Source organism: Grammomys surdaster, unplaced genomic scaffold (genome assembly GCF_004785775.1).
Source record: "Grammomys surdaster isolate TR1022 unplaced genomic scaffold, NIH_TR_1.0 125430, whole genome shotgun sequence".
NCBI classification, from domain to species: domain Eukaryota; kingdom Metazoa; phylum Chordata; class Mammalia; order Rodentia; family Muridae; genus Grammomys; species Grammomys surdaster.
The window spans coordinates 1-17,536 of NW_021620297.1; the positions used below are offsets into that span (position 1 = coordinate 1).

A 17,536-nucleotide genomic window follows, 5' to 3' on the forward strand; every position below is an offset into this window, starting at 1 on the left:
TCCCTCCCTCCCTCTACTCTTTTTCTTGGAGCTGAGGTCTCCTATAATGCAGAATGGCCTTGAACAGGTTGTAAAACTGAAGAATGACTTTGAAACCCTGATGCTTCTCCATCTCCCAAACCCTGAGATTAGAGCTTTCCCTAGGGTACTCCCCTCAGTGTTGTTACCGAAGGCTTTGGGTCTGGCCCCTCAGTATCTGCCCAAGCCTGTAGTTTCAGCACTGAATGTGGATTCAGACCTCAAGCCTTCCATCTTCACCCTCAGAGGCTGCCATCACACATCACATTGCTCAGAGAAAGAAGGGGTGAACCACAAGTCATGTCAGCCACTCAGTTCAGGGTCCCCACTGTACCAGTCACAGGGCAGTGGTGGGGCTAAGAGCCTCAAGTCAGTCATGCCATTCCTAATCCCACCCCTATGCTTTGCTTGTGTGTGCACAATGGCAGTTCTGAAAGGACAAAAGGATAAAAAGAAAGCAATGTGACAGGTGGGGATGGTGGCCTTCAAAGGCCAGCAAAAATGAGACAGAGGCAAGCAACCTCCTATCCTGAGAATAACGTATTAGAGGGCTATTTTGAGGGTGGGTTTCAGGATATTTTGGGGGCAATATTTATGTATCCATGGAAGAAGTGGATGTTGGATAAAATTGGGAAATTCTGGTTGGTGAGATAGGTACTTGTACTTGCAAACGCACTGTTGCCAACCCTGGCAAACAACCCTGTTTGATGGCCAGAGCATGCATGATGGAGAGAAACAGCTCTCCTAATTTGTCCTCCGCTACTAGTGTTGTGGCAGTCTCCCTCTTGAAAATAAATTAGTGACTTCATTATAAAAAAGGAGGGACGTCTCAGCTGTCAAGAGTCCCCATTGCTCTTCTAGAGGTCCTGATTTCCCAGCAACCACACGATCCCTCTGCAGCACGTATAATGGCATCTGGTGCACTCTTCTGGCCTGCAGAGGTACATGCAGATAGAGTGCTCAAATACATAAAATACAGAATCTTTGTTTTTCTCAAACAAACAAACAAACAAACAAACAAACAAGAGTTCCTGGACAGCCAGGGCTACCCAGAAAAATCCTGCCTTGAAAAACAAAAGCAGCCAGGTGGTGGTGGCGCACGCCTTTAATCCCAGCACTTGGGAGGCAGAGGCAGGTGGATTTCTGAGTTCGAGGCCAGCCTGGTCTACAGAGTGAGTTCCAGGACAGCCAGGGCTACACAGAGAAACCCTGTCTTGAAAAATTGAAAAAAAAAAAAAAAAGAAAAAAACAAAAGCAATTTTTTAAAGAAAAAAAGAAACTTCTAGGATGGCCAGGGTTACACAAAGAAACCCTGTCTCAAAAAACCAAAACCAAACCAAAACACAACAATGATAATATAATAATAAAAACTGTGAAATCTCTGCCTCTTTGTGACATTAGGCATTTATGATTTTTTTTGTAAATAGTTCATACATTTATGTTTAAATTGTTTATGGATAAATTTGAAGAAATGTATGGAAGGCCTTTAGAGATGCCAGGGAAGTCTCAAGAATATTGCTGTCTAAAGAAGACCTGAACAAGGAGGGTATCAGTGGACATGCTAACAAGAAAGGGAAAAATCTCACTCAGCCCTACCTTTAGATAGCCACAGGCAACTAAGGATGCTAAAAGACAACGCTTTTCTCAGGGAAACAGACCCTCAATTTGATAACCAAGAACAGGTAGTCAGCCCTGAGATTATATATATTCAAGTAGCATTATTATGGACTGAGCAAGTTGCATTTATATATTTAAGAATATATAACAGGGGCTGGAGAGATGGCTCAATGGTTAAGAGCACTGGCTGCTCTACCAAAGGTCGTGAGTTCAATTCCCAGCAACCACATGGCATGATGGCTCACAACCATCTGCAATGGGATCTGATGCCTTCTTCTGGTGTTTCAAGGACAGTGTGTTTATATACATTAAATAAATAAATAAATCTTTAAAAAAAAAAAAGAATATATAACAGAGAATATGAGACAAAAGGCTGTGAATTTGGTGGGGATTTATGTTACATGGGAATGGCTGGAGGGAAGAAAGGGGAAAGGAAAATAAAGTAAGATTTAACACCTCTCCCTCCCTTTTTAAAAATTAGTCAGGAGCCTTTAATCCCAGCGCTTGGGAAGCAGAGGCAGGTGGTCTCTGTGAGTTCTAGGCCAGCTTGGTCTACAAATCGAGTTTCAAGATAGCCAGGGCTACACAGAGAAATCCTTTTTAGCCTTAGATTTTTCTTTTTTCTTTTCTTAATATGTTTATTTATGAGTATACTGTAGCTGTCTTCAGACACACCAGAAGAAGGCCTCAGATCCCATTACAGATGGTTGTGAGCCACCACGTGGTTGCTGGGAATTGAACTCAGAACCTCTAGAAGAACAGTCAGTGCTCTTAACCACTGAGCCATCTCTCCAGCCTAGGCTTAGATTTTTCAAAACCTACTTTAATAAGGGTTCTCAAATGCTTTGACACCCCCCCTTCTAGCCCACCATCTAAAGGTAGGGGAGAAAAGATGGTGAACAGGACAAGGGGATGTGGACCTGTTTAGAAATAGTTCTTTGGGACGATTTTAATCTCCATCGTCAGGATACTAGCAGTCCAGTTCAAACAGGAATCAGCAGCAGTGGCACAATCCAGCTGAAACAGCCAGGCCTCTGCCCGCATGGGCACAAGTCAGCAAGAGTGGCCAGAATCACCTGGGATGCCAGGAGAAGTTCTCTCTCAGTGAGGTGAGGATGAGTGAAGCACAGAGACCAACGAAAACGGTCAAGCACAGCGAGCGCACCCTCCCTGTCTGTGGAATCCTACTTACACCCTCTCCAAACATCACGTGTCCTCGAACGGGTCTTGCTTCAGCAAAACATCACATGAGACTGCATCACAGGACATAACCAGAAATTTCCACTCCAACTCTGTCTTGAAAAATCAAAAAAGCTGGGCGGTGGTGGCAAACGGCTTTAATCCCAGCACTTGGGAGGCAGAGACAGGCGGATTTCTGAGTTCGAGGTCAGCATGGTCTACAGAGTGAGTTCCAGGACAGCCAGGGCTACACAGAGAATCCCTGTCTCGAAAAAACCAAAAAAAAAAAAAAAAATTAAAAGAAACAAACAAAAAAAACCCCACCCCATTTTGGTATGTACATATAGCCTACTTGTATGTATCTGGGTATGTACATATGGCCTACTTGTACGTATATACACCACACGTGTGTCTGATGCTTTCAGAGATCAGAAGAGAGTATTGGATTTCCTGAAACTGGAGTTAGAGGTACCACCATGAGGACGCTGGGAATCCAACTTGTGTTCTTTGCAAAAACAGCAAGTGGTCTTGAACTCAGAGCTGTCTCTTCAACCTGTACTAATTATATGTATAATTGGGGCTCCACTTCCTGACCTCACTTCTGTAATATATATATATTACATGTATATTATATTATTATTATATTATATTATGTATATTATGTATATTATATTACATATATATTATTATATGTATCTCACATAATATATATATATTATTTATATATACATATGTATGTAATATAATTTAAAATATACTTAATATATATGTAAATTTTTTGAGACAAGATTCCTCTATGTAACCCTGGCTGTTCTTGAACGCTTGGCATAGATTGGACTGGACTCAAATTCTGCCTGCTAAGTGCTAAACCACTATACCCAATTTCCGTAAGTATATATATGTGTATATATACATATATAATATGTATATATGTGTCTGTATATATAAATATATATGTGTATGTGTGTGTATTTATGTATCTATGTATACACACACATATATATAATATTTTTCGAGACAGGGTTTCGCTGTGTAGGCTTAGTTGTCTTGGAATTCACTTTGTAGACCAGTTTGGCCTCGAACTCACAGAGATCATCTGCCTGCCTCTATCTCCCAATCGCTTGTATTAAAGGCGTGAACCGCAAAGCTCTGTCTGTAATTATATTTTAATTTCAAAAATAAGAAAAAAGGGGACTGGAGAGACGGCTCAGTGGTTAAGAGCACTAACTACTCTTCCAGAAGTCCCGACTAAAATTCCCAGCAACCACATGGTGGCTCGCAGCCATCCATAAAGGGATCGGATGCTGTCTTCTGGTGCCTCTGAAGACAGTGACAGTGTTCGCACACTCATAAAATAAATAAATCTTTTTAAAGAGTCCGAGAAAAATAAAAAATGTGGGAGAATGACGCTCTGACCAACACAAGCACCCTGATTTTAAATCCCACCTGCGAGTCCTCTTCGTAGTGACATCTGACAGTCTTCCAAGTGGCTCCACATCGCCACCTCTCGGCCTGGAGGCGGTACCCTTAAGATGGAAATTCCACAGGCCGAAGCAAGGGCCGCCATGGTGACTACGGGAATGGGCGGGGCATTGTGGGTATTGTTTTCGGTTGGAGCAAACCGACTTCCGTTCACCATTTTGAATGACGGCAGAGGCAGAGCGGTGGCATGTTCATTAAGGGCCGGGCTGCGAAGGCGCCCGGAGGAGAGCTGCGGCGCTCCTCCCGCGGCCGGCAGAAGCTGGCAGCCGTAGCTCCGCCTCCAGCTTTGGGCTCCACCTCCCGGCCTCACTTCCGCCGGGAGACCGTCGCTCGGCGCTGCTGCCGTAAGTCAGGTCGGCGGCTTGCCGCATCACGGAAGATGGCGGCCACGGCGGCTACGGTGAACGGGTCGACCAGCGTCCCGAGCGCGGGGCCCGCGGCCACCTCGGGCGGGATCCTACAGGCAGCGGCCGGCATGTACGAGCAACTCAAGGATGAGTGGAACCGGAAGAGCCCGAATCTTAGTAAATGTGGGGAAGAGCTGGGCCGCCTGAAGGTAAGATCGCCGGGTCCTAGTACAGGAGGGAAGACGGACGGGAGAGCAGGGCTGGTAGAGCGGACCGAGGAATGGGAAGAGCGAAGTCCGGCCCATCAGGTCGCCGGTGGGGAGAGAGTGATGGAAAGACTGGTTCTGGCAGAGTCGAATGAGATGGTTCGAGCTTTGGTACTTGGAGGGAGGCAGGAGTGGGATCAGACAGCTGACGAATGAGGAGACGGTGGAAAGAATCGGGCTGGGATGACGAGGCGTCGAGGGGAATGTGTGGTAGATAAAGCCCAGGTGAGCTGTGAGAGAGCAGAGGGTGGGAGACATCTGTGTGACGAGCTGCACCAGGAACAGTTTTGAGGCCATAACGAATCTAGAAGAGCGTGGGTTTCGGTTGTAAACACATTCAGGTGTATAGAAGGCCAGCCTGGTCTTCAGTAGCGAGTTCGAGGAGGCTAGTGCTACACAGACCTCGTCTCAAAGTATATACAATAATAACACTACAACGACGAAATACGGATTAGGTTCCAACGTTTACTAAGGAATGGTGTCTGGGCTGGACTGGCAGAAGGGGAAAAATTAGTGCCCCACACTCCTCCTTAGCCCGTCTCTGGCAGACTGTGGTGGAGTAGATCTTCCCAGAACTCAGTATCCTAGCTGGATATGATGTCCCACACTTGTAATCCGCGCACCTGAGAGGCTGACACCCCAGGGTCTCCAGGTCTAGACCAGACTGGCCTGCCTAGGGAGATCCTGTCTCAAACAAAACAGAAACCTAAAACAAGCCAAAAATAGCAACAGAAAGGATGGAGGTCATGGGCGTCTCCCCACGCCATGATTCCACTGGGTCAGGCATTAGTGGAGTTACTAATGTTTTTAAGATGACGTAATCCAGTTGGTACTCTCTGTGCTCTCAGGCCCTGTGCTGAATGCTTTACAAGTACCGGGTCCCTTAATCCTCATAGCAGTTGTGTGGGTTAGGGTGCATGTAAGTTCCATCTTTTCAAGTAGGAACATAAAAGTCCAGAGAAAGTAATCTTTGAAGTCATCTCTTCATTCTTTCCCCCTCAGTTGGTTCTCCTGGAGCTCAATTTCCTGCCAACCACGGGGACCAAACTGACGAAGCAGCAGCTCATTCTGGCCCGTGAGTGTCACTAGGGTTGGTGGAGGGTGACGGGCCTGGGTCATTGTAGGAATGACTGCAGTGCTGATCCCAGGAGGGATTCCAGCCACCACCTGAGAGCTCCTCTTCTCTTACTCACAGGGGACATTCTGGAGATTGGGGCCCAGTGGAGCATCCTATGCAAGGACATTCCCTCCTTCGAGCGCTACATGGCCCAGCTCAAATGCTACTACTTTGATTACAAGTGAGATTGGGCCCTCTAGGGAGGGGGCTGAAGTAGGGGTGGGTTCTTGGTAGTTCATTTTTCTCTGACTCCTTCCAGTTGGCTTCTTCACTTGAGAACCATTGCTGTTCTGAGCTCTGTCCCCAGAAGCCAGAGGGCCAGAAGATTAACTTAGAGACTTTGAGACTGGGTTTGTGTGGTCTATTTCTGTCAGTTTCTAAACAGTTTGATTGATGTATTTCCATGTATCTGGGTGCTCTATCTGCTTGTATGTCTGAACACCAGAGAATTGCATGCGATCCCATTACAGATGGTCGTGAGGCACCACGTGGGAGCTGGGAATTGAACTCAGGACCTTGTGAAAGGGCAGAGCTCTTCAAGCATCTAGTGCTTTTAACTGCTGAGCCATCTCTTCAGCCCTTCCAATCTGTTTTCCCTTATCTAGTCCCACACTCTGTCCCCACTACCCAGCGTGGTTTCGTGTTACCCTTCTAGCTGACATATCTATGACAGCCAATAGGATGCTACTTTGCTTCACAATTTTCTGGTTGTTTTGTTTGAGATGCCTAAAGAGTATATGTAGTGCTGCCCCCTGCCGGTTTCTTGTTTTTTTTCTTTGTGTTTTTGGTTTGGTTTTTTTTCTGTGTAGCCTTGGCTGGCCTGGAACTCATAGAGATCTGCCTGCCTCTGTATCCTGAGTGCTGGGATTAACAGAATGGGCCGCCATACCCAGCTGTTGTTTTTTGAGGCTATGTCTTGTGTGCCCCAAGCTGGCTGAGAACTCAGTTGTGTAGTAGCCCTTTTGATCTTGAACTTCGGATACTCCTACCTGTACCTCCTAGTGGCTGGGATTCCAGGTGTGCACCCTCATGTCTTGTTTATGAAGTGCTGGGGATTGAACCACAAGTTTTGTTCACTTGAAGGAAACATTCTGCTTACTGAGTATCCAGCCTCTGGGTACTATCCTTACTTACTTAGATTAGACCATTTAACTCACGTTTACTGAACAGGCCTTTATGGTCTGGCTACCTAGTGACAGCTGTTAACAGATGGGAAATGGGCTGATTCACGGTGGTCCGTATATGCTCTGGCCATGTGACTTGTGACTTTTCTTGCCTCTCTGTACCTAATGTGTCTGAACTCCTGCAAGTAGTTGTAGGATTACTGGAAGGTAGATGAGGGGCTTGGTTAGCTCCCTAGTGCCTGTTAACTTTGGTCCCCTCCTGCTCCCTGGTTTACAGGGAACAGCTTCCTGAGTCAGCCTACATGCACCAGCTCCTGGGCCTCAACCTCCTCTTCCTGCTGTCTCAGAACCGAGTGGCAGAGTTCCACACAGAATTAGAACGATTGCCTGCCAAGGACATCCAGACCAACGTCTACATCAAACACCCTGTGTCCCTTGAGCAAGTGAGGCTGGGCAGGGGAAGGGAGATCCTGGGTCAGGTGGGTGGTACCAGTTCTGACTTTGGGGGGGTTTCCTGGAAGAATGATCAGCCATTTTCAATCCACCAACTCTTTTAACCAGCATAACAGATATGTGCCAGGCACCAGGGTAGGTTCTCATGCTAAGGCAAGTGAAACAGATAAACCCAATCTAGAGTCAGTGAAGCGTGGAGGCAGAGGTACCAAAGGAATGAGTCACCTGTGTGGTGTGTGGGACATTAAGTGTTATGGGGACCTGGGCCTGGGAGGGGTCAGAGAGGGCCTGAAGGGCTAAGAGGTCATCTGGCAAAGGCGGTTTGTGTCCTGAAGCTCAAATCTGCTGCCTTAGTTAGACAGTAAAGGACAGTAAAGAAGACAGTAGAAGAAGACGGTAAGGCCAGGGTGAGGCCGTGGGAGCTGAGGTTGGGAAGTTGTGTCAGGTACTGAGGCCTCCAGAAGACTAAGTTGTGAGGAGGGGGGCCATGTGGGAGGTGGGGGCAGCAGTTTGCATGTATGGGGAGTGGGAGCTGGGGTTTACATCTTTCTTCCCTTGTGATGGGAGAGAAGGTGGTTAGACGCCAGTCTAGAGGAGCTGCAGGGTGAGTGTGGAAGCCAGGTAGGGCTTCTTGGAAGAGGAGGAGCCCAGTCTACTGCAGATGGGTGGGCCAAGTGGCAAAGGGTGTTCTGGTAGAGCAGGGATTGGGAGGCACTAAGGGAGCAGGGAAGCCTATGCCACCACCTCCATCCTCTTCCTCCTCTTCCTTGGCCCTGGCAGTACCTCATGGAAGGTAGCTACAACAAGGTGTTCCTGGCGAAGGGGAACATCCCTGCTGAAAGCTATACCTTCTTCATTGACATCCTGTTGGATACTATCAGGTATGTGGGGTCCAGGCCCCCAGACTTCCTGTCCTTGTTCGTCCCCTAGATGCCAGCCACACTGCCTGCTTCCTAGGAGTTGACGCCCTGGTGTTTCTCGTAGTGTGTTTTCCCTCTCCCTGCTCTACGGCTTGAATCAGAACCTTGTGCTCTGCTGCTGAGCTGCCCTCCCAGCCGTGACTGGGACTGGGGGATTCAGAAAGGGTTTTATGTAGCCAAGGCTGGCCATGACCCTGTTTCTCCTGCCTCCACCTTCCACATTGCATGCTGGGATTACAAACTTGCACCACCACCCCTGGTTTCTGTGGTGCTTCAGGCATGCAGAAAAGCTCTCTTGTTCATTCATCCATTGTGACGGTTCCTATGTGAAAAGACTTCCTTAGAGACTGAGCTGTGGGTCCCGCCTGGCCCTGGCCTGCTTTGTGACTGGTCAAGTTAGTCCCTTCCCTCTAAGCCCTCAGTACTGGAGTTACTCACTGGAAGACGATCTGAGAGGTTGTCTGTCAGTGATGAGAACTGTTACCTTCCCACAGGGATGAAATCGCAGGATGCATTGAGAAGGCCTATGAGAAAATCCTGTTTGCTGAGGCTACCCGGATCCTCTTCTTCAGCACACCCAAAAAGATGACAGACTATGCCAAGAAGGTGGCTAGGGTGTGGGGCAAGGGACCGCGGATCAGGGTGGGAGATGGAGGGTATTGTTTCCTGTCTGAACAGTGTCAGTGCACTGTGTGGATAGTCTGTGGGGACACCAGCAAAACAAAGACTGCCCATGACTAAACCCGGGTGTGAGACTCCAGGCAGGTGGCTCAGCCTCTCTGAGCTCGCTGCCCTTCCCATAGAGAGAGTCTGACACACGTGTGGACTTAGCACAGCACCGGGCCCCAGCTCTAAGGAACGCTCTGCATCTTGAGTTTGCCCTAAGAATTCCTTAGAAGCAGCAACTTGTTGGTAGTGGCTACACTGCTTCATTTGAGTGGAGCAGTGCCTCCAGGGATGTTGACTCTTGCCACAGTGGCCTTGGTGTCCCAGGAGGCAGGAGAAGAGGCAAGAGCAGACTGTGAGGTTCTCAGGCTGGCCAAGTGGTCTTGAGACCCCCAAACTCACGAGCAGACTGTCAGAGGGATATTGTGAGGAGTGATGGAGGCAGCGGCCAGCTTCGTACTGTGGACCAAATGCAGGTTCTGCTCAGAGGCTTTGTAAGTCTTGTAGATCCATAGAGGAACATGGCTGTGGTACCCATCTCAAACATGGGAAAACTGAGGCACAGAGTCAGCCTAGTGACAGTCCATGACAAAAGGAGCACAGTACAATGGGAAGTGGCTTCTAACATAGGGTGAGGGCAGCCTGTGTGGTCACCCACCTATTTCTCATCTCTCTTTCCTCAGCGAGGTTGGGTGCTGGGCCCTAACAACTACTACAGCTTTGCCAGCCAGCAGCAGAAGCCAGAAGACAGCACCATCCCCTCTACTGAACTGGCCAAACAGGTCATCGAGTATGCCCGGCAGCTGGAGATGATTGTCTGAGCCTCGGCCAGGGCAGTTGATATGGCTAGTCCAACAAACCCAGTATAAGCTGGCCTTCAATAAAGGCAGATTAACCTCTTATGGGCCCTGGTCTCCCCAGTGGATGGCGGAGATAATTGCTCCTGGAGAATTTGGGAGTTTGGGGGGGCCTTTGGGCTCCCTGGGTGAGTTGCCATTCATTGCTCTGGGTTTTAAGCATAGATGCCCAGTGGCCCACAGGAGAGCACAGGCCCAGATTGAGGGACTCTTCTAGCCAGCTGTGGATGCACTTTTGGTACTGGGCCAGGGGACTAGATTCCAGTGAAGCACCGTGTGTCTCAGTTTTTAAAAAATGTTGGCCATGGATTAAATAATTTTTAAAAATGAGACATGAAACTGATTTTGTCTGTGGGCTACCATTTGAGCCCTCTGTAATAAGTGGTATGGGCCCCGATAGGGGTGTGTCCAGTCTGGCCTCCTGGAGCCGACATTGTAACTTAGACCAGACTGGCCTACTAGCCGATTTCTTGCTTTGAAGTTCTTGGGAAACTGCAAGTCTTGCCAAGCCACCTGCGGGGTTTTCAAGAAAGCTGTCCAGTTGGTTGTCCCCACTGCTGCTCCAGAGTGACCCATGACCTGGGCTCGCCACAGCACTAATAGTAGGAAGGAGAACAAGGCCCCAACCCTGGGCCAGCCACCTTAATTAGGAAGCCTTCCCGCCCGTCCCTTGGTGGTACCGGACAGTTAGGCAGCTTGTAGACTGGGTACTTTATTGTCGAGGAGGGTGAGGCAGAGGGGGTTGGGCAGTTGCACTCAGGTAGAATGGGTGGCCTGTAAGTCGTAGTGCTCCAGGCCAGCTACTAGGGAGCCAGCCAGCTTGACGGTGGCTACCCAGGGCGGCTCACTCAGGTGGTTGGTGGGTGTACTCAGCCTGGGAAGATGAATTGACAGGGTCTGTCTTGTGTAGTCTGTGACTTCACTTCCCCCATGGGCATAAGGACAACCAAGAAGGCTGTCCTAGGTTCCTAAGGGCATTTGGGGGCAGAGGTACATCCATATAGAATGGGGAAGAGTGTGAGGACCCTCAACTAAGCCCCCAAAGGAGGTTTTGTCTAGCCAGGCCCGGCAACCAAACCCAGGGGTTTGGTATAATAGCAAAGGTGGAGAAGGGGCAGTGACCCCCACTCCCCCATGGTAAAGCAATGGCCAAAGCCTTGGTCTCTTAGGTGGGTGCGGGTATAGAACACCGGAGTTTCACTGGGACCAGGGAAGTTGGGGGCTTATTACTCCACCCTCAGGTTCCAGAAACAGTTGTTTCCTTTCCCCATCTCTGATAAACCATCCTTACTGCCCCCAGGGTGGGGTCGAGGCAGTGGCTAGGTCAGGCCAGCAGGGAGGCTACAGATAGTAAAGACCGAGGGTCAGCTTGGCATCCAGAATACCGAGGGGTTGAGCTAAGGCCAGTGAAGGGCCAGGGCTCCTGGGCTCAGCTAAGTTGAGATCCAGGTAACTAGTGGGGTAGCCCACAGTCAAGATGCCAGTGCATGTGATCTTCTGACATCCAGGGTAAAGAGTGCAGGACTTGGAGTGTGCCCTCTCCTTCCCACTCCATCTCCCTCACCAGGCAGATACGTTGCGTGGCAGACGACGGTGACGGCGTTGATGGCGGCAGTAGCACTTGCAGGGACAGGAATTAAGCACCTCGAAAGGTGGCCAGTGCCTTGCTGTTCCCTTGTTAGAGGCCCCAGCTGTGGAGGTTCCGTTGCTACCACCGCCACCCCCTCCACTGCTGCTGTCAGTCACCGGAGCCGTGTTTGGTTCTCGAGGGCCATCTCCAGAAGTCCCTTCTTCACGGATAACACCCCGGGCCGCCCGGGGACCTTTGTTCCTGCGTGTACGAATCTTGGGCTGGGGCATTGGCGGGGACAGCTCAGCGGTGGTGGTTGCTGATACTTGGGATGTCACTGGGGCTGGAGGCGGGGCTGGGGCCTGGTCGGCAGCTGCAGTCGGGGATGAAGTGGAGGGAGGGCTGGGAGCCAAGGCTGATTCTAAGTGGCCAGGGCCTGGAGTAGGCGGACGGGGCACCAGAATCGGCGTCCTCGGGAGCGCTGGTGGCTGTGGTGTGGGTGGCGGCGCCGGTGGTGGCGTGGCTGGTGGTGTGGGCGGTGGTGGTGGCAGAGGAGGTATCTGCTGCGGATTTGGAGGCACTGGGCGAACAGGCTCGCCATTGTTTGGCGCTGGGAAGATGAACATGGGTGGTGCCAGCAAGGCAGGTGTGGGCCTCCGCGGCCCTGAAGTTGGATGTGTCTGACCTGACCTTGGTGGAGGGGATCCCCAAGGCCCTGAGAGCGTGGTCGTGCGCCGCCGGGGCGCCCCGATTCCCCCAACAGCCCCATTGAATCGGAAGTGCCGTTCAGTGCCATCAGGAGGGCTCACCCAGTCGAATTTGGGCTTTGAACCTGGGAAGGTGGTGTAAGGGGGTGGCGGTAGAGCCCGGGCAAGGGGAGCAGGCACCGAAGGGGGACCAGAACACCCTTCGCCATCTCCGTCACCACCCTCGGTTTCCTGAGCTGCACGAGGAACCTCTCCCAAGGGACGAGTGGCTCCAGGAGGTTGGGGCCCTTGCTTCAGGACCTCAGCATAAGAGATGGCCCCAGAAGAGGCAAACAGTCCTCCACCACCACCACCACCGGCCCCGAGTGAAGCTTTGGCTGCTAAGGGACCCGAGGCCGATGTGGGGGACAAATGGGGCCCCGACTTGAAGGTGACTTTACACAGCAGACTCAGGCCAGACTCGGAAGTAGCGGACCGAGCCATTTCGCCCTCTCCGGCTTGAGGAGGTACCCCTCCGTGGGCTCCCCCGGCTGCCTGACCCTCGCTGCTGTGTCTGACCTGGCTTTCTGTAGGGCTTGTGGCCGACGAGGCCAGAGTGACTCTGCGGCTCGGGGGCTGCGGGTCGCAAGTCGACGGTGCTGGTGGTAGTTGTTTCCGAGGTTCCAGGGACGTCGGAGGTGTGGCTGGGGCCCTCAGGACCGGGTCTTTTTCGGTCAGTTGCCGGGGCAGCGGTGGCAGCGGGCGGAGGCTCGGAGGGTCACCCTGACCACGATGGCTCGCCTCCAGAAGACCGCGGATCCGAGGCACTGCAGTGCCCGTGGGTTTTCGCCACTTAGATGGCGCGGGCAGCAGGGTCCCCACGGGGGGCGGGGGTGGTGTGGACACCGCCGCAGCAGCCGCCTCCTCTGGAGGGGGTGTCACTGGCGAGGGCAGTTCTAAGGTTAGGGGTAGGGGCGAGGATGAGGCCTGGGGCTCCGGGGGTATCAGGAGTCCCGGGGGCCCGGAACTGCCAGGGAACCAGACGCCCAGCCCTCGAGGCAGGCGCATGGCAGGGGATGAGGGGGTCACCTCGGGCTCCACCAGAGGCGTCCTGCGGGAGTCGGAGGCGCGGTCTGAGGCCTGCTCTTTTCGGGAACCCCCGCCCGCGGACGGCTCCGACTGCACGTTCCCCATTTTTGAAGAAGGTCGGGGACTGTGGTTAAAAAAACTTCCACCAGTCAGTCGGCGGGTTTTGCGGGGACTCCACGGCTCAGGCTGTTCTTGAACTGCCCCTGTCTGCATTGGTCTGCCCTGTCCTCCAGTATTCTCTCTCAGCCCCCGTCTCTTAAGTCTTCAGTTCTCCGATTCGTCATGGTCACGCCCCCTTCCCCATGGTCTCAAGGCTGCGGTTCTTACTCTTCGAATCTAACTTCTTAATGTACAAAGGCGCCAACCCTGATCCCTTGGCTGCTTAGATCACATCCCTAACACTTTTGCCACTCCCGGGATCTCCAGGCTTCAGGAGTCAGTCTCGCCAGCCTCTCTGTTGAAAGTTTCAAACCACACGGGTAATGATGGTTACGCCCAGTAGCCAACAATGAATTCACGCTTCTCACTTAACGCTAGTCAAACCAGGCCCCGCCCCATTCTCTAGTCCCGCCCCCGATTGTCAAGCAGCCGGCCGTATCCTCGCTCCTCCCCGCCCCGGGTCAGGTCCGCCTCTGCCTAACAAATACCTGGAACTGCGGTCTAATTAATTCCCTAGTCCTTCAGTCCTAACCTTCCGATCACCCACCGACTCTCTCTGTCGATCATTTGGATCCCTCCCTCTTCTCAGCCAGCTGCAAATCCTCAAGCCTCTTAAACTTTTCCCGCTTGGCGTTTGTGACAGCTTTTAACTTAGGCTCCACCCCTTTCCTCAAGCTCCGCCCAGGCTCCGCCTCTTAAATGGACCCCACTCACCGACTCCTCCAGCCGACCAAAGATCAGATCACTGCCCCGTGGGCCCAAGGCAGGGCGGGGAACGGCCGTAGCAGAAAATAACCGAAAAGAACGGATGTGCGGGTGAAGGCAAGTGGGCGAGACTGCGAGGACGACCCCCGAGATCTAGGCCCCGCCCCGAGCTCGAGGCCCCGCCCCCTGGGAGCCAGCTTGAGCGCAGCCCTTCGAACCTGGATCACCTTTAGAAATACAGGAACGTCTTCATAGTGGGTGGGCAGGCCCCTTCTCATTAAGCCCCACCCCTTTATAATGCCCCACCCCTCTCTGTTAAGCCCCTCCCCGGACCCCGCCCATGGCAAACACGGCTACGTAGCTCCTCCTTTCGGGCCTCTTATTTGCCCTGCCACTAAGGAGATTTATGTCCAAGCTCCGCCTTGCTAAGTCCAGGCAGCATCTCTTTCTAAGACCCTGTCTTCCCTCGGATGGCTCAGAAGGTCCCCCCGCCCGCCCCTTCCGTGACGCACCCTCTCAGTTCCTTCAGCGTCCAAACCTCCTCCTTACTCAGGCTCCTAGGCCCCTCCCCTTTTCGAACCCTGCCAGGCATCCCGCCCCTCCCATTCAGAGCCCAGACCGTGGCCCACCTTCTCTCTAGAATCCCGAGGCCAGGGTCTATCTCTGTTCCCTTCTCACATCTTCAGGGACCAACCGTCCAGAGAAGCGGCAAAGTGGGGATTCCCTTCTGGGTCCCGAGAAAATGGGGGCTATAGGAGATGTTCGTTGTAGACCGAGCCGGGCTCTAGGACCCAGCGGGCATGTACGCCCGCCTTGCTTCTACCCCTCCCCCAAGCCGCCCCCTCCCCCACACACGTCTTCCAGGTTCCCCCCCCCCCCCCCCCCCCCCCCCCCCCGCCCCGGCTCCCGGTGCCCGTCTCCAGCGCCGCCGGAGCCTGCGAGGGAGCGGGAGTGAACAGGAGGAGGAGGAGGCCGCGTCGCCGCCGCTCGGAGCCCGGCCGGAGCCTCCCAGGCAGGTGCCCAGAGTGGCGAGGGGGCGGGGGGCTGAGGAGACCGCCTGCCAGGGTGAGGGGGCAGCCCGGATCGCAGCCGTAACCCTCTGCCCACCCTTGCGCCCCGCGGATACAGGCTGGGAGGACAAGAGGGGTGGGGGCACCAAACTACGCGGTAGCCATTTGGGGTACCAATCTCCATTCGGGGGTCCTGGACTTCTTCCGAGGATGCCCCATTCACAAAATTCTGTCGTAGACCCTCGCCATTGAGGAACTCTGATGACTACTCTCCCCGGGAAAATAGATGTGTGGGAACATAGGACACCCCAAGATCTCAGTGCCCTACCTCAGCTAGGCCTTTGGGGGGGGGGACCCTTGCCCTCTTTCCCTGCTTCACCTGTTGTTGGGGGAGGCGGGCGGACAAAGGAAGCAGTGTCACGTGACTGCTCATTCACAAAATCCCATCCCATTGAGAAAAGGGGGCTGGGGGCGCTGTGGCCGCCCCTTCCCCTCCTGAACGGCTGGGGAAACCCGACATCCTGCAGGTGGGGGAGGGGGCTAGAACTCGTTGCCTGGGGTTCCTAAGGTTGGGACTTCAGGGTCCATGAGCCTAGGGACAGTGAGGATAAACGGTAATCCTGATTGCTGGGCGGAGGGCTACATCCCCTAAACTGGGGGCGGGGTAAAATGTTTCTGAAGGATGGGGGGGGGGTGAGGGGATGGATCCTTATCTCCCCTCCCATCTCTCTTCCTTGGGTTCCCGCAACTGAGACCAACCGGAGCAGCCTTGATTTTTGTGAATGAAATGCTCCTTGAATCTTTTCGGTCGCCGGTTGCTGGTTTTCTCTGCCTCCATCTCCTTCTCGGCCTCTCTTTCTGGCCATTTCTGGTTCTCTCTCTGCTCCCTACCCATCTCCTGGTTGCTGGGTGACTCAGTGAGCTTTGCATCCGGTCTCATTCATAAATCCGGGAAGGGGTGGGGGGGAAGCCAGGGTTTCTCACCCAGTTAGTGGCCTGGGCTTCTGGGGTGCGGAGGCAGTGTTGGGGGTCACTGAGGCTGAGTTGATGGGTCCAGAGAAAATACATATGCGCAGGAATCCAGCTGTGAGGGGGGACAATGGGTGGGGCTATGGGTTTGTGATGAGAGAGGAGACTGGGGTTGAGGGGGAGTTGTAGGGAGGGGGGAAGTAGCAAACCTAGCCTTTGGGGTGGGGATAGGGGAAGGTTCTGAAAAGGTGGGGATAGCGAGAAAAGGTAGATACAAAAAAGGATGGTGGGCAAGATGTCACTAAGAAGAAAGAAGCCATGATAGAGGAGGAAAGTGGGCAAGGGGTGGGTGTGCTGAGGGCTTGAGGGAGAGGTAAATCCAGAGGTAAGAGATAAAAAGGGGAGCAGGGTTGGGGAGAACGCTCAAACCGGGAACAAGATTAGAGTTCACGGCCTGTGTTGTTTCTGTCCTCCCTGCCTCCTCCAGGTACATGGTGCGGGTCCGAGCCGTGGTGATGGCCCGAGATGACTCCAGTGGGGGCTGGCTGCCTGTGGGGGGCGGGGGCCTCAGCCAGGTGAGCGTATGCCGGGTCCGAGGGGCCAGGCCCGAGGGGGGGGCCCGCCAGGGGCACTACGTCATCCACGGGGAGCGGCTTCGGGACCAGAAAGTGAGCCACCCCGGGGTGTGGGAGTGGGATGAGCCCTGGGGAAGGAGGGATGGGGCTGGGGAGGGAGTGGCGAGGAGAGGTCACACTGTCCCTCTGTCACTGGGACTCAAAGTGGGCCGTGGGATGGAATTTGGAATAAATAATCTGGTTTGTGAATTAAGAGCTGGGATTTGGGAGGTGGGAGGATTAGGAAGCCCCTGTCCACTGCTTCTCTGGCTGTTCTATCATGGCTATTTCGGTAGTGGCATTCCTGCCCCATTCGTTCCTGCTCCTCCTCCAACCCTGGCCCCGTTCCACAGCTACCCAGACCCAGCACACACCCGAGTCCCATCATGACCCCTCTCTGCTCAGAATCCTCCTCTGGCTCCATCTTATTCACGGATGCTCACCAGGAGACCGAAACCAAGCTGGCCCTTGTCTGCCCTAAGTATCTGGAGGCATTTATGGGGGTCTGCTTAGAAGTGTTGAATGTGGTTGGCAGTCCTATGTCACATGCTTCTAATCCCTGCACTAGGGATGTTGTAACAGGATAGGACTGTAAGGGTCCGGGCCAGCCTGGGCTAGGTAGTGGGAACTTATCTAAAAAGAGAAGAAGAAGAAGAAGAAGAAGAAGAAGAAGAAGAAGAAGAAGAAG

The 17,536-nt window shown here is 52.9% G+C and overlaps 3 protein-coding genes across 5 annotated transcripts in view; 2 read left to right on the forward strand and 1 right to left on the reverse strand.

Annotated features, from left to right (window-relative positions):
* Nucleotides 1-4,452: 4,452 nt before the first annotated feature.
* Nucleotides 4,453-10,376, forward strand: Psmd8 (proteasome 26S subunit, non-ATPase 8). The gene is made up of 7 exons (XM_028786203.1): nucleotides 4,453-4,852; nucleotides 5,912-5,984; nucleotides 6,105-6,207; nucleotides 7,428-7,593; nucleotides 8,384-8,484; nucleotides 9,018-9,129; nucleotides 9,873-10,376. The coding sequence occupies exons 1-7, from the start codon at nucleotides 4,484-4,486 to the stop codon at nucleotides 10,008-10,010; spliced, it is 1,062 nt and encodes a 353-aa protein (XP_028642036.1). The 5' UTR covers nucleotides 4,453-4,483; the 3' UTR covers nucleotides 10,011-10,376.
* Nucleotides 10,377-10,742: 366 nt separating this feature from the next.
* Ggn (gametogenetin) lies at nucleotides 10,743-14,491 on the reverse strand. Of its 3 annotated transcripts, none has more exons than XM_028786238.1 (3): nucleotides 14,265-14,491; nucleotides 11,611-11,989; nucleotides 10,743-10,920 (listed from the first exon to the last, which is right to left on the reverse strand). In XM_028786238.1, exons 2-3 carry the CDS (start codon nucleotides 11,904-11,906, stop codon nucleotides 10,803-10,805), a joined length of 414 nt encoding a protein of 137 aa, XP_028642071.1. In that variant the 5' UTR covers nucleotides 11,907-11,989; nucleotides 14,265-14,491; the 3' UTR covers nucleotides 10,743-10,802. The 3 variants fall into 3 exon arrangements, with proteins under 3 accessions (XP_028642071.1, XP_028642069.1, XP_028642068.1); XM_028786236.1 differs by lacking the exon at nucleotides 14,265-14,491 and adding an exon at nucleotides 14,098-14,117 and having other exon boundaries at nucleotides 10,773-10,920; nucleotides 11,611-13,515; XM_028786235.1 differs by lacking the exon at nucleotides 14,265-14,491 and having other exon boundaries at nucleotides 10,773-10,920; nucleotides 11,611-13,604.
* A 2,234-nt stretch (nucleotides 14,492-16,725) lies between these two features.
* The window catches only part of Spred3 (sprouty related EVH1 domain containing 3), a 7,149-nt gene continuing 6,338 nt past the window's right edge, over nucleotides 16,726-17,536 (forward strand). The window contains exon 1 of the mRNA XM_028786239.1: nucleotides 16,726-16,902. Coding sequence (XP_028642072.1) covers nucleotides 16,726-16,902 — 177 coding nt within the window. The remainder of the gene's footprint in view (nucleotides 16,903-17,536) is intronic.